This window comes from Orycteropus afer, unplaced genomic scaffold (genome assembly GCF_000298275.1).
Source record: "Orycteropus afer afer isolate SDZICR_OR568_19922 unplaced genomic scaffold, OryAfe1.0 scaffold00638, whole genome shotgun sequence".
Classification (NCBI taxonomy): Eukaryota; Metazoa; Chordata; class Mammalia; order Tubulidentata; family Orycteropodidae; genus Orycteropus; species Orycteropus afer.
Genome location: NW_006922225.1, coordinates 1,205,247 through 1,220,273, shown reverse-complemented (window position 1 = coordinate 1,220,273; position 15,027 = coordinate 1,205,247). Strand labels below are relative to the sequence as shown.

The 15,027-nt window shown below is 50.4% G+C and overlaps 1 protein-coding gene across 1 annotated transcript in view; it reads left to right on the top strand.

Annotated features, from left to right (window-relative positions):
- Positions 1-14,752, top strand: part of TCAF1 (TRPM8 channel associated factor 1) — a 29,498-nt gene extending 14,746 nt beyond the window's left edge. Inside the window, exons 2-7 of the mRNA XM_007956595.2 lie at positions 7,149-8,143; positions 8,603-8,700; positions 9,753-9,966; positions 10,254-10,493; positions 11,753-12,090; positions 14,498-14,752. Of these exons, the coding sequence (XP_007954786.2) occupies positions 7,149-8,143; positions 8,603-8,700; positions 9,753-9,966; positions 10,254-10,493; positions 11,753-12,090; positions 14,498-14,752 (2,140 nt within the window). The remainder of the gene's footprint in view (positions 1-7,148; positions 8,144-8,602; positions 8,701-9,752; positions 9,967-10,253; positions 10,494-11,752; positions 12,091-14,497) is intronic.
- Positions 14,753-15,027: the final 275 nt, after the last annotated feature.

Below are 15,027 nucleotides of genomic sequence, written 5' to 3'. Positions count from 1 at the left end.
ACCTGTAACCCTGGGGCTGACTGCTCTTCTGTCTGGGTTCAAGGCTTTTATCCCCTTTCTCCTGCTCTTCCGGCCTGCTACTCTGGGCGGGCCTGAGTTTCCCCTTCTCACCTAATCCCTTTGGCTGATTGCTCTTCTGTCCAGGTTCAAGGCTTTTATCCCCTTGGAATACCACATAGAAGGTACTATGTCCACTGTAGGGTATCAAATCAGGAGGTACATGTGGTCAGTTTGTCCTATTATTGGTGATGTGAAAATTTACCTGAAGGTAAACTGGAGCTTGTAGGATTTTTCCATTGTAGTCATACAATTTTAACTAATTTGATCTGTGATCTTTTGAGACTGTAGGGGATCCAGTTCCCCAACCACCTTCCGCCCAGAGGTTCTAGCATTTACTAGGATCTGTACCAGGCAGTGTTTACAAAGGTGGTGGCCAAAAATGGTTCAAGCTGTCAACCTTTCAGTTAGCAGATGAATGCTTTAACCACTGCACCACCAGAGTGTATACAATAACCCTTTCCTTACTTTACCCCTTGTGTAACTGCTGGCTTGACAACTCAAGTGTGCTAGGCAATGCCTCTCAAGTGTCACCACCTCCAGAAACCTTTGCCATCTCCCACACTGATTTAGGTCCTCTGCCCTGCGTCCCCATAATGATGGAGACCATAGCCACTTAGTGTACTCTACGTGCAGGTGGACCCAGGTTTCTCCCAGAAAAATTTGACAGTCCTCTGAGCTTTTCCTTCCCACCTCACAACATTTGTTGGTTTTATGGTTGGTTTATATTGTGTGTATTTTCTTAACATGGCTCTATACTCTTGAATTCCACCCCCCATCTAAATATGTTGGAATTAATTTATAGTCAATTTGTGAAGGTCTAGTTGTCCAAAACTTGGCACGTGTAAGCCCTATTAATTTGTCTCCTGGGTCCTTTCACAGCCTCATCAGTTTTTCAGTGTGTCGTTAATTTCTGAGTTAAAGCCTTTGGCTGCTGTGTTAGTTCAGGTTTCAAGAACTTGGCTGGGCCTGGTGGTTTTGAGTGGATGGGCAGCTGGGTGTAGTGATTCCGCATATGAGATTGAATCAATCCATGGTGGAATCTTCTGTGAGCAGTTGAGTAGCTGCCTTAGGGATGTGGTCTGCTTCCTTCCTGTATATAAGAAGACACTTTGAGAAAGTATTGAGTTTTTTGGCATATGTGGATCCTGCATTTGGCCAAGTCTTCATCTCAGTGGCCTACCGCATTGTCTCCTGATCGTGAGACTCTGTCTGGACTACAATTAGCAGCCTACCATGTTGCTTGATAATCTTGGGACTGTGCCACTTTACTTGTCAACCTTGGGTTTGTAAACCACAGCAGCCAGCAGCTGCCTGAGTTAAGAGATGCCTCCAGCTCCATTGGGCCTTGAGCAAGAGGCAGAGTTGAAGCCCAGGGTTGAGGCACCTTCACTTAGCCCCTAGAGCTGGCACTTTGAATTTGGACTTCTAGCCTCCTAAACCGTAAGAAAATAAATCCATTTGTTAAAAGCCATACGTATACAGTATTTTCTGTTAGAGTGGCAGTAGAGAACCAAAACAGAATTTGGTACCAAGAGTGGGGTGCTGCTCTAACAGATTCCTAAAACATAGAAACAGGAGTTTCTCCTTGGTTCTGAGATCCCTGCACCGATAGCAGCAGAGAGACCAGCAGAGAGATGGTGGCAGCCGACCAAGAGGCCAGCATGAGACAGCATGACAGGCCTACCAGCCCTCAGCAGAGGAAGCTGGATGTTTTGGGGCAGGTGGCTTCTTGGCAGAGTGGGTTGCCTTCAGGCATTAATTGGTAGAAGAGACCCGCATGAAATGGAGTAGCAGGTTTGCCAGCCCACAGAGCAGAAAAGCTGAGTGGCTTTGAGTAGGAAGCTTCCTGGTGGAGTGGGTTGCCTCGGGCATTAGTTGGAAGAAGCTGAGAGACCAAGGAAACAGGAAGCAGAGCTGCCTCAGCCTCAAAGGGTATGACCATGGCTTCTGGAGGGGAAACTACCACAGCCTCCTAAGTTTCAAAGAATGAGACCTTCACTGACTTGATTCTGGAGTGTGGGGCTGCCGTTCATGAGGGCCAGTGGGGTGGGGCCATAGCCCTTGCCCAAAAATGAGGGCCCAGGGCTGCCATGCCCAAGGGGCAGAAAAGCAGGGCCTTCCAGGCCAAGGTGGTGAGGTCACCACTGAGATGTTCTAGGGGACTCAGGCCACCCAATGAAGGAGATCTGTATAGGTGCCAAGTTGACAAGGGGTGGAATCGTGGCAGTTAATTTGTGTGTCAGTTTGGCTGGGCCTGGTTTTGAGTGGCTGGGCAGCTGGATGTAGTTATTCACTATGGTGGAATCTACTGTGAACAGCTCAGTAGCTTCCTTAGGGAGGTGGTCTACTTCCAATGTGTAAGAAGAAGCTTTGAGAAAAGTCTCTAGTTTTTGGCACATCTGGATCCTGTATTTGGCCAACCGAGTCTTTGTCTCAGTGGTCTGCCATGTTGTCTGCTGATCTTGAGACTGCTTCTGGATTTGAGCTAGTGGCCTGCCACGTTGCTTGATAATCCTGGGACTGTGCCATTTTTACTTGTCGACCTTGGATTTGTCAGCCTCAGCAGCCAGCAGCTGCCTGAGTTGAGAGATGCCTCCATTTCCAGTGGACCTGGAGCAAGAGGCAGAGCTGAAGCCCAAGATGGAGGTTCCTTCGCCTAGCCCCTAGAGCTGGCACTTTGAACTTGGACTTCTAGCCTCCTCAACTGTTAGAGAATAATTCTGTTTGTTAAGCCATGTGTTTGTGTATTTTGTTAGTGTGACACTAGAGAACAAAAACAGGTGCTATGCCATTGAGTTGGTTCCTACTCATAGTGACCGTATGAACAACAGAATGAAACACTGCTTGGTCCTGTGCCATGTTCCCCATCATTTCTAGGTTTGAGCCCATTGTTGTAGCCTCTTTGTCAATCCATCTTGTGGAGGGACATCTTCTTTTCTGCTGACCCTCTGTTTACCATGCATGATGTCCTTCTAGGCACTGGTCCAAAGTACGAGAGACAAAGACTCACCATCCTTGCTTCTAAGGAGCATTCTGCTGTACTTCTTCCACGACGGATTTTTTTGTTCTTCTGGCAGTCCGTGGCATGTTCAGTATTCTTTACCAATGCCAAAATTCAAAGGGATCAGTTTTTCTTCAGGCTTCCACATTCATTGTCCAGTTTTTGCATGCGTATCAGGTGATTTTAAATACCATGACTTGGGTCAGGCTCATCTTTGTCCTGAAAGTGACATCTTTGCTTTTTAACATTTTAAAGAGTTCTTTTACACAGATTTGACCAGTGCAACTTGTCATTTGATTTCTTGACTGCTGCTTCCAAGGGCAGTGATTGTGGATCATTTAAAATGAAATCCTTGACATCTTCAATCTTTTCTCCATTTACCACGATATGGCTTAGTAGTCCATTGGTGAGGGATTTTTTCTTTCACTTGAGGTGTAATTCACATTGAAATCTGTAGTTTTTTATGTTCATCAATAAGTGCTTCAAGTCCTCCTTATATTAAGCATGCAATACTGTATCATTTATGTATTGCAGATTGTTAATGAGTCTCCCTCCAATCCTAATGATGTTTTCTTCTTCACATAGTCCAGCTTCTTGAATTATTTGCTCAGCATACAGATTGAATAAGTATGGTGAAAGGATATAGCCCTGGCACACACCTTTCCTGATTTCAAACCATGCAGCATCCCCTTGTTCTGTTCAAACAACTGCCTCTTGTTACAGGTTCCTGAAGAACACCATTAAGTGTTCTGGAAGGCCCATTCTTTTCAATGTTATCCATAATTTGTTATGGTCCACACAGTTGAATGCCTTTGCATAGTCAATAAAACACAAGTAAACATCTTTCTGGTATTCTCTACTTTCAGCCAAAATCCATCTGACATCAGCAATGATATCCCTACTTCCATGTTCTTCTTCTGAATTAGCTTGAATTTCTGGCAGTTCCATGTCCTGCAACCATTTCTGAATTATCTTCAATGTAACTTTACTTGCATGTAGTATTAATGCTATTGTTCAATAATTTCCACATTCTGTTGGATCACCTTTCTTTGATATGGGCACAAGTACAGATTTCTTCCAGTCAGATGGCCAGGTAGCTGACTTTTCAGTTTCTTGGCATGGATGAGTGAATGCTTCCAGCATTGCATCTGTTTGTTGAACCCTCTCAATTGGTAATTGGTCAGTTCCCGGAATCTTATTTTTCACCAGTGCCTTCCATGAAGCTTGGACTTCTTTCTTCATTATCATCAGTTCTTCATCATATGTTACCTACTGAAATGTTTGAACATCGACCAATTATTTTTGGTACAGTGACTCTGGCTTCCTGCCATCTTCTTTTGATGCCTCCTGTGTCATTTGGTATTTTTCCCATAAACAACAATGCAACACACTGCTGTCGAGTTGGATCTGACTCATAGTGACCCCTCCTTGCGTTTTCGAGGTGGTATTACTACGAAAGTAGATTGCCCAACCTTCCTTCTGAGGAGTGGCTAGTGGGTTTGAACCACCAGCCCTTTGGTTAGCAATCAAATGCTTTAGGCACTATGCCACAATACTGAAACTCAAAGCTTGAATTTTTTCTTCAGTTGTTTCAGTCAAAGAAAGGGTGTGTGTTTTCTTCCCTTTTGATTTTTCAGCTCTGGGTCTTTGCACATTTCATTAGAATGTTTTGCTTTGCCTCATCAATCCACCTGTGACATCTTCTGTTCAGCTCTTTTACCATCATTTCTTCTATTCACTTTAGCTGCTCTCTGTTCAGAGTGAGTTTGAGTCACTTCTGACATCTCTTTTGGTCTCTGCCTTTCCTGTCTTTTTTAATGACTTCCGTCTTCGTGTGTGATGTCCTTGATGTCATCCCATAGCTCCTCTGGCTTTTCTTCATTAGTGTTCAGTGCATCCAATTCTTGAGATGGTCTCTAAATTCAAGTGGGATATGCTCAAGGTTGCACTTTGGCGCTTTGGGGCTTGTTTTCATTTTCTTGAGCTTCAGGCTTGAACTTGCATGTAAGGAGTTGATGACCTATTCCACACTCAGTCCCTGGCCTTGTTCTGACTGATGATATTGAAATTCTTTATCGTCCCTTTTCACACATGTAGTTGATTTGATTTCTGTATATTCCATCTGGCAAGGTCCACATGTATGGTCACCATTTATGTTGTTGAAAAAAGATATTTGCTATTAGTTAGTCATTAATCTTAAACTCTATCGAGGGGTCTCTGGAATTTCTATCACCAAAGCCTTATTTTCCAACTAATAGTCTTTGTAAGGAACTGTGGTGGCATAGAGGATAAGACACTTGGCTACTAACCAGGAGGTCAGTGGTTCAAACTAACCAGCTGCTCTGCAGGAGGAGGATGGGGCGACCTACCTCCATGAAGATTTCCAGCCTCAGAAACCCAGTGTGGGTCACTATGAGTTAGAATCAACCTGGTGGCAGTGCATTTGGTTTCTTGATTTTGGAATCTTTGTTTCCAGCTTTCATATTCCAATCACCAATAATTATCAATGTATCTTAAATGTATCTTTGATCAATGTCAGACTGCAGAAATTAGTAAAAATCTTCAATTTCTTCATCTTTGGCAGTGGTTGGTGCATAAATTTTAATAATAATCCATTTCAGCTAATTAATGTCTAGCATATCGATCTTTATGTGTTCCTTTTCTTTGTGTGTGTGTGTGTGTTCCATTTCTTTCTTGACAACTTCCAGTGTTCCTAGATTCATACTCCATATATTTCACATTCTCGTCATTAATGGTTGTTTAGAAACAGCTCGCTCTTCCCATTTTGAGTCATGCCCCATCAGCAAATGAAAGTCCCCAAAGCTTTACTTCATTGACGTCATTAAGGTCAACTCTACTTTGAGGAGGCAGCTTTTCCCCAGTCATATTTTAGTGTCTTCCAGGAACTCTGGTGACGAAGTGCCTAAGGCATTTGACTGCTAACCAGAAGGCTGGCGGTTCAAACCCACCAGCTACTCCTCGGAAGGAAGGTTGGACAATGTACTTCTGTAGTGATACTGCCTCGGAAACCCAAGGAGGGGTCGCTATGAGTCAGATCTGACTTGATGGCAGTGCAACCTGAGGGGCTCATCTTGCAGCACTATAGAGACAATATTCTGTTGCATGAAGTTTTCACTGGCCAGTTTTTTCAGAGTAGATTACTAGATCTTCCTTCCTAGTCTCTTAGTCTGGAAGCCCCCGTGAAACCTGTCCCCCGTGGGTGACCCTGCTGGCATTTGAAGGACTGGTGGCATAGCTTCCAGCCTCACTGCAATATGCAAGCCACGACTGTCCAACGTTCTGACAGATGAGTGGTGGTTGTAAAGTTTTCAGCCTTGGAAATTCTGTGGGGCCACTCTACCCTATAGTGTCCTGTAGGGTCACTGTGAGTCAGAAGTGACTTGACAGTTGTAGGTTTGGTGTTGGGTTTAACATAGCAAGGCTGCCTTTAAGATTTCATGTGGGAAATTTATACACAGTGAATTCATGGAAGCCCTCCCCCATCCTCCCTCAACAAGTCTCCATGCCCAGTGAGGTCAAGTGTACCTTCTTGGTTCTCTCAACTCACTGCAGAAGCTGAAAATGCACTCCTTGTGAAGTTCACACATTTGTCATTGTGAGTTGCAGTCAAGTTGATTACAACTCGTGGTGCCCCATGAGTGTCGTAGTAGAACTGCTCCCCAGGCCTTCAAGCCTGTCAACCTGCAGAGGCAGATTGCCAGGCTTTTTTCCAAGGTGCCTCTGGATAGGATCAAACTGCCATCCTTTGGGCTTGTAGTCAAGCGCTTAACCATTTGTGCCACCAAGGAGCCCCTTCATACATTCAGCGTACACACTGGCTCCATTCTGAGGGCTTTGCACAGAGAGGCCCCCTCACACACGCAACACTTGCTACAGGTCAGCACCATGCTGAGGACTTCACACTGAGAAGGCCCCCTCACATATGCAACACTTGGTACAAGCTGGCCCTATTCTGAGGGCTGTGCACCGAGGGGTCCCCTCACACATGCAGTGTACACACTAGCCTTATTCTGAGGGCATTGACCTGAGGAACTCCTGTGATTAGGAACATGGTTGTTTTTTCCAGCTGTGAGGACGACCTCTCTGAGGACAGGGATGAGCTCCTGCATGGCATCTCGGAGCTGGACATCACCAACTCAGACTGCTTCCCGTCACAGCTGCTGGTGCATGGCGCGCTGGCATTCCCACTGGGGCTGGACTCCTACCATGGCTGCGTCATCGCAGCTGCGCGCTATGGCCGGGGTCGCGTGGTGGTGACCGGCCACAAGTCGCTGTTTACAGTGAGCAAGCTGGGCCCCTTCCTGCTGAATGCCGTGCGCTGGCTGGATGCAGGCCGCCGGGGCAAGATCGTGGTGCAGACAGAGCTGCGGACACTGAGTGGCCTGCTGGCGGTGGGGGGCATTGACACTAGCGTTGAGTCCCAGCTGACCAGTGATGCCAGTGTCTACTGCTGTGAGCCTGTGAGCGACATGGGCTTCAAGGAGCTGCAGGAGTTTGTGGCGGAGGGTGGTGGACTCTTGGTGGGTGCCCAGGCCTGGTGGTGGGCCTTCAAGAACCCAGGCGTGTCCCCTCTGGCTCGATTCCCGGGGAACCTACTCCTCAACCCCTTTGGCATCAGCATCACCAGTCAGAGCCTGAACCCCGGGCCCTTCCGCACCCCAAAGGCAGGCATCAGGACCTACCACTTCCGTTCCACCCTGGCCGAGTTCCAAGTCATCATGGGCCGGAAACGAGGCAACGTGGAGAAGGGCTGGCTGGCCAAGCTGGGCCCGGATGGTGCAGCCTTCCTACAGATCCCTGCTGATGAGGTCCCAGCCTACACATCTGTGCACCGGCTACTGAGAAAGCTGCTCAGCCGCTACCGGCTGCCCGTGGCCACGCGTGAGAACCCCGTCATCAACGACTGCTGCCGGGGCGCCATGCTCTCCCTGGCCACCGGCCTGGCACATTCAGGGAGCGACCTCTCCCTGCTTGTCCCAGAAATCGAGGATGTCTACAGCAGCCCTTACCTGCGCCCCTCAGAATCCCCCATCACCGTGGAGGTCAACTGTACCAATCCAGGTGTGCAATTGAGGTGGGCTTGAGCTGAGGGGGCAGGGAGCATGTGGCGACCACAGTGGGTCATTTTGGGGATCTGATGCCCACTGAAGCCATCAGTGCTTGCCAAGCGCTTTCCAGAAGATAGGGTGGGAGCCTAGGGAGTGTTGGGGGATGGGTCAGGGCTGTATGGGAGAGAATAAAGCCATGTGCAGAGGGCATGAGGGGCTGTGGCAATGCGGGTGGATGAGGGATTGTGGTAGGAGAATTGGTCCTTCCTGTGCTTTTGGCAAACTGGGGGAAAAAAAAAAAAACAGATGGGGAGACTCTGACTCATGGTGACCCCACATGTGTCAAAAGTTTGATTTTTCAGAAGTAGATAACTGGACTTTTTGCCAAGGCACCTCCTTATGGACCCATACCTCCACCCTTCTGGAGAACTTGCCTATTTGCACTAACCAGGGACCTCATGTGCTTTGGCAGGCACCAGATACTGCTGGATGAGCACTGGGCTCTACATACCCTCCAGGCAGATCATTGAGGTCTCCCTGCCCGAGACAGCTGTCTCTGCAGACCTGAAGGTAAGGTCACACCCACCTCACCATGCCACCCGGAGTCCAGGTTCTTGCTTAGGCATCTGGTATCTCATTGAGTCTCACGGCAATCTTGGGCAGATGCAGGCCTGGCTTCTCCATCCCCTTTTTACAGACTAGGCAGCTGAGATGCAGGAGAACTCAGTGAGGAGAGAATCTGGAGCTGACACTGCAGACCCAACACTCAGACCAGCGTCAGTCTGAGTTTTCAGCCTGCGACTTGGGATCTGGCTGGGGCAGCAGAGGGACCCCATGTAACGATCTCTAGCAATGGCACGTGTTCCTCAACCCACTCTCAGGGCCATCTGCACCACCAGTTGTAGCCCCAGCCCACCTGAAGGCCATTCCTGGCCAGCCCAGCTGCCTTAGGCTCTGCCAGTTCTCACACACATGTTCACACACATACACATGCACACAGCCACACATGTGAACACAGTCACACGTACACACACACACAGATGCATAGGCACATGCACAACACACAGACATGGGCAGGCACAGGCATGCATACACACATGTGCACAGTTGGTAATTTACATTTCTGCTTGCTACTCCTCCTGTTCTATGCCAGTGTCTCTCAGGAGCTTGTCTAGTGTAAACCCCAGGACTCCAGTGAGCACGGGGTCTCTCCCTCGGAGAAGAAGGAGCCCAAGAAGGAAGGGGAAGCCCCTTCACCTTCTCATGCTTGCCCTAGGCCTTCTCCCAAATCAGAACCAAGCAGGAACCCCATTCCCCATGCCAGAGCCACCATGGCAGCTTCCACAGCAACAGAGACACCAGGGGATCCCTGTGGCTGCTGTCCTCAGAGTTAGCCTCAGGGTGACTCCTGGAGCCCTCACCCAAGTTTCTTGTAGGGACCCATGCAGGGTTGTTGAATACCCTGGAGGTACTGACATGATCTTCAGGTCAGTGCCTCATGGACTGTTAGGTTCCCCACAGGGTGGGGCAGCCCCGACCTCCTGGTGCCCATTTTTGGGCTCTCTGTCCACCACACACCCATGGTGACCCACTGTTCCGCCCTGTGGACTCCTTCCACGCAGGTCCAGATTGGCTGCCACACGGACGACCTTACCAGGGCCAGCAAGCTCTTCCGTGCACCACTCATTATCAACCGCTGTTGCATGGACAAGCCCAGCAAGTCTATCACCTGCTTGTGGGGTGGCCTGCTCTACATCATAGCGCCCCAGGGCTGCAAGCTGGGCCCTGTGCCCCTCACTGTCAAGGGGGCAGTGCATGCCCCCTACTACAAGCTGGGTGAGCACAGCTTAGGGGCACTAGGGGTGTGGGGACAAGGGCGGGTAGGTAGGGTGGGGCTACTGGTATGGGAGAAGAGTGATGCCTGGATGGTGGCAAGGAAGGCGAGTGTCCTGAGCTCCTGCTTGGAAGCCGAGGAGATGAGACGAAACCACGCTCCTTGAGAGAAAGGGCAGAGGGGAGGGCCATGGTGGCCGGGACCCATGCTCTCCTCCTGGGGCATGGGCTGCATGCTTGCCCTGAGAGGTGTGGGGAGGTGAGTTCCAAACCCATGGCCTCTGTTCTAGGGGAGACGTCGCAAGAGGAATGGAAGAGACGCATCCAGGAGAACCCTGGCCCCTGGGGGGAGCTGGCAACAGACAACATCATCCTGACCGTGCCGACTGCTAACCTGCGCACCCTGGAGGACCCCGAGCCCCTGCTGCGCCTCTGGGATGAGGTGATGGCGGCTGTCGCCAGGCTGGGTGCTGAGCCCTTCCCTCTGCGCTTACCACAGAGGATTGTTGCCGACGTGCAGATCTCAGTGGGTAGGTGCCTGGGGGGACCCTGTGCACACTGCTCCAGGGCCTTAATCCATACTCTCTGGGTGGGTGCCCTGTGGGGACCCTTGGTGCACACCATTTGGTGGATATCTCCAAGGGGGACCCTGTGCACACCACCTGAGGGTCTTTCCTTGGTCCACACTATGTGGGTGGGTGGCATGCTGCCTGCACACTGCCCAAGGGAGAACGTTCTCTTAACCCTTTAAACCACATCATGTGGGTGGGCGCCTCTGGCTCCTCCTTGCATATTGCCCAAGGGTCTTCCCTTCATTGACAGCCAGGAGGGTAAAAGCCACACCACACGCAGCCCGTTATTCAGATGAGAAAGGAAGAAATTGACTTTGAAAGAAAGAGATGGCATGTGAGCCCGCATGTCATGACCTCGTCACACAGTGGGACTGTGCAGAAAGACTTTGTCTGGGCCGCACAGCCGCCTGTGGGGGAGTCCAAGGAAAGATGGAGAATGGTGTGGGGTCTCTTTTAACCGCTTTGGGAAGGTGCTGAGCAAAGAAGGCTTCACCAGGAGCCCAGTGCTCTGAAAACACAGGTGTGTGAAATGAAAGGAGACCCACAGGAAATGCTCTGGGCTCTAGCTCTTGGCCTACACAACTGATCACTCTAAAACAGTGTCCATGTGGCAGCCACATGTCAAAGAGTTCCAGTTTCAGAGACCAGCCAAGGGAGACACAGGCTCATGTGGAGAGCCCCCATCAGAGTGGAACTCAGATCCAGGCCTTTTGTAGCCTGCCCTACTCTGCATAGCCACACTTCCTGATCAGAGAGGTTGGAGGGCTGGTACATGGGGAGAGGTGAAGACGGGTCTGGTGTGCAGGCCCTCTGAGCACCATGGAGCCTCCACGAGGGACATGGGTGGGGGCAGCCTGACCCTGTCTCCCCCCAGCCCAGGCTGGATGCACCCAGGGTACCCCATCATGTGTCACTTGGAGTCAGTGCAGGATGAGGGCAGCCTAACCCTGCTAACCCTGTCTCCCCCCAGGCTGGATGCACAGGGGGTACTTCATCATGTGTCACCTGGAGTTGGTGCGTGATGGGGGTGACCTGACCCTATTTCTGCCCCCCCAGGCTGGATGCACATGGGGTACCCCATCGTGTGTCACCTGGAGTCAGTGCAGGATGGGGGCAACCTAACCTTGTCTCCCCCCCAGGCTGGATTGTACCTCATCATGTGTCACCTGGAGTTGGTGCGTGATGGGGGTGACCTGACCCTATCTCTGCCCCCCCAGGCTGGATGCACGCGGGGTACCCCATCATGTGTCACCTGGAGTCGGTGCAGGAACTCATTCACGAGAAGCTCATCAGGACCAAGGGGCTGTGGGGCCCAGTGCACGAGCTGGGTCGCAACCAGCAGCGGCAAGAGTGGGAGTTCCCTCCGCACACCACCGAGGCCACCTGCAACCTGTGGTGTGTGTATGTGCACGAGACGGTCCTGGGCATCCCCCGTGGCCACGCCAACATTGCCCTGTGGCCACTCGTCCGGGAGAAGAGGGTCAGAATCTACCTGGGCAAGGGCCCCAGTGTTAAGAACTGGAACGCGTGGACAGCCCTGGAGACATACCTCCAGGTACTGGGTGAGAGTAAGGGTGGAGGGACCTACTGATGGGTGGGGCACTGCCAGAGCAGCATTGGTACAGACCCTGATGTGGACTCTGCAGGATGGAGATGTCTCTCAGACCACCCGGAAACTCCATGTGTTACTCAGTAGAACCGTGCTCCATGGAGTTTTTCCTGGATGTGATCTCAATGGAAGCAGATCACCAGGTCTTTGTTCCAGATCACCAGGTTCTTTGCTGCTGGGTGGGTTTGAACCACCAACTTGAGATGAATAGTCAGATGGTGCCACCCAGAGACCTCTGGGATCACTGCTGTGCTTAACTCCACCAGGACTTGGGTCAGCCCTACCGTCCACACCACTGTTTGGAAGTGATGGATGAGAGTAAGAGAAGCACTAAGAAGGGTTTCGCAGGGAAGAGGCAGCTGCTAATACAGATATAGTTACTGTCTCAGGCTTGAAGGCAGACTTGCCAGGACAAAGCCAAACATGGCCACTTGGTAGCCATCTCTACCCAAACCTATCCCTCACACCCCTTGACCTGGACAACATCCTCTTCTGTGACTTGGCTGTGCCCAGTTTCCATAGTTCCTCACTGGCCTGGCCAAGGAGGTGCCTTTACCCTACATGGCCCGTCAGTGATTGTCATGGATTGAATTGTGTCCCCCCAAAATATGTATCAATTTGGCTGGCCCCAAATTCTCAGTATTTTGGCAGTCAGGTAATGATGTAACAGGGCAGTTGAAGAATGATGTAACCAGTGATGTGATCTGACGGTACCAGCCAGTCAGTTGTGAGGGGCAGCCAGTCAGTTGTGAGGGGGTTAAGGGGGATGCAACATCTTACTCAGGTCATAGCCCTGATCCAATGTAAGGGGAATTTCCCTGGGGTGTGGCCTTATCACCTTTTATCTTATAAGAGCTAAAAGGAGAGAGAAGTGAGCAGAGAGAGGAAGGACCTGACTGCCACCAAAAAAAAAAATGGAGCTGAGAGTGGAGTGCACCCTTTGGACTCCAGGTCCCTGTGCAGGGAACCTCCTAGACCCAGGAGAATATGGATGACAAGGACCTTTCCCCAGAGCCAACAGAGGGAAGAAGACCTTCCCTTGAAGCGGATGCTCTTAATTCAGATTTCTCATCTCCTAAACTATGAGAGAATAAATTTCTGTCTTTTAAGCTGCCACTTGTGGTATTTCTGTTAGAGCAGCATTAGATGACTGAGACAGTGTCCCAGTTCCTGACACAGCCCTTGGGTCAGTGCCCAGCTCATGGGGAGAACTTTATTGCAGTAGAACACAGGGCAGGCATGGCCCCCTGCACATTCTACCTAACCAGGCCCCTCCCAGCTCATCTGCTGCCCTGAGAATGATAGGGGAATGGCCAGAGAGTCACCCCATCAGCTTTGTCCCTAAGGCTGCTGTGCCCCAGGACAGAAGTTCCTCACCTGTGAAGTGAAGTGGAGGCTGCTCTGGGGAACTGCTGAGACTCCTGGTCCCGGGTCACTCACCAGTTCCAGCAGCCCCAGGGTAGAGAGCTTTTCTTGGATCACAGCTGACTCTTAACTCCAGCTGCATCTCCTATATGTGCGAGAGGCCTGGGTTCTTTTCCAGCCGACACACCTCGTGCACTGCCACCACCACCCAACTGTCAGTGGACACTTGTGTGTTGCTAGGATGCTGGACAGGTTTCAGAGGCACCTCCAGGATAAGAAAGACTAAAAATAAAAGACTGGAGATCTGAAAATCAGCCCACGGAAACACTGTGGGCCACATGGTCTGACCTTGTGTGTACAGGGTCACCTAAGTCAGGGGCCGGCTTGATAGCAGCTAGCAGCAGTAACTTCTAGCTGATGTATTTTTCCCCAAGGCCTTTTTAGTATCCTTGCAATCAGACCTAGACCTAGGATTGGTGGGAATTTCATCATGACAGGCTAAGGTGAGAGTTTCCCAGTGGTTGGGGTTTAACTCTGAAATTGTAAAAGAGACGAGGCCTTCACCACTTGAGTCAATTTTAAGTTCTTGTGGAGTCTCCGAACCTTGCTTGGATGAACTGGTGCAATACATGGAAAATGGTATTGGTAGTAAATATTGATGACAACCCTTGTAATTATTACCAAAGCCATCATTTTTGATCACCTGTTTTGAGCCAATCTCTGAGTTAGTTCTGAGGTCCTTCCTAAGGTGAGAATGTCAGGAAGGGAGGCTTGAGGCCCACAAGTAAAACAGAGCTGAGTCAGCGATAGATGACCGAGGGTTAAATACATTGGATCTGCATGTTGTCATGGCCGTTGGCTCTCCCATTGTAGGCCAGGTGTCGCCCTCCAGCTACAAGAGGGTGAAATATGTTACAAGGGTGTACTGTAGCATCTGTTGGTCCCTTTTTGCCAGGTGCCTCACCCTGCCCCTCATGTCTCCCTCCAGCTACAAGAAGCCTTTGGTTGGGAGCCGTTCATCCGCCTCTTCAATGAGTACAGGAACCAGACCAACCTGCCCACAGACAACGTTGACAAAATGAACCTGTGGGTCAAGATGTTCTCTCACCAAGTGCAGAAGAATCTGACACCTTTCTTCGAGGCCTGGGCCTGGCCCATCCAGAAGGAAGTGGCTACCAGCCTGGCCTACCTGCCCGAGTGGAAGGAAAATATTATGAAATTGTACCTCCTCACCCAGATGTAAGGAGTGCCCAGCGAGGTGGCAGGTAGAGAGGTCTGGGAAGACAGGCAGAGATGGGGGTCACCTCTCTGCTCTGTCTCCTAGGCTTTGGCCTTGTCCCCCAGTTCATTGCCCCAGATCTTGCTCCCTAGTGTGTCTCCAGGAAGTGGGTTAGAAATACCACATGGGTGGCATCAGATTTCTCGGGAGCAGGCATCTATGTCCTCTTGTCCCTCTGCTCGCAGCCTTCAGACCTCCAGCTCTGGAACAGCCCTGTCCTGAGGGCTCTGGCACCTGCT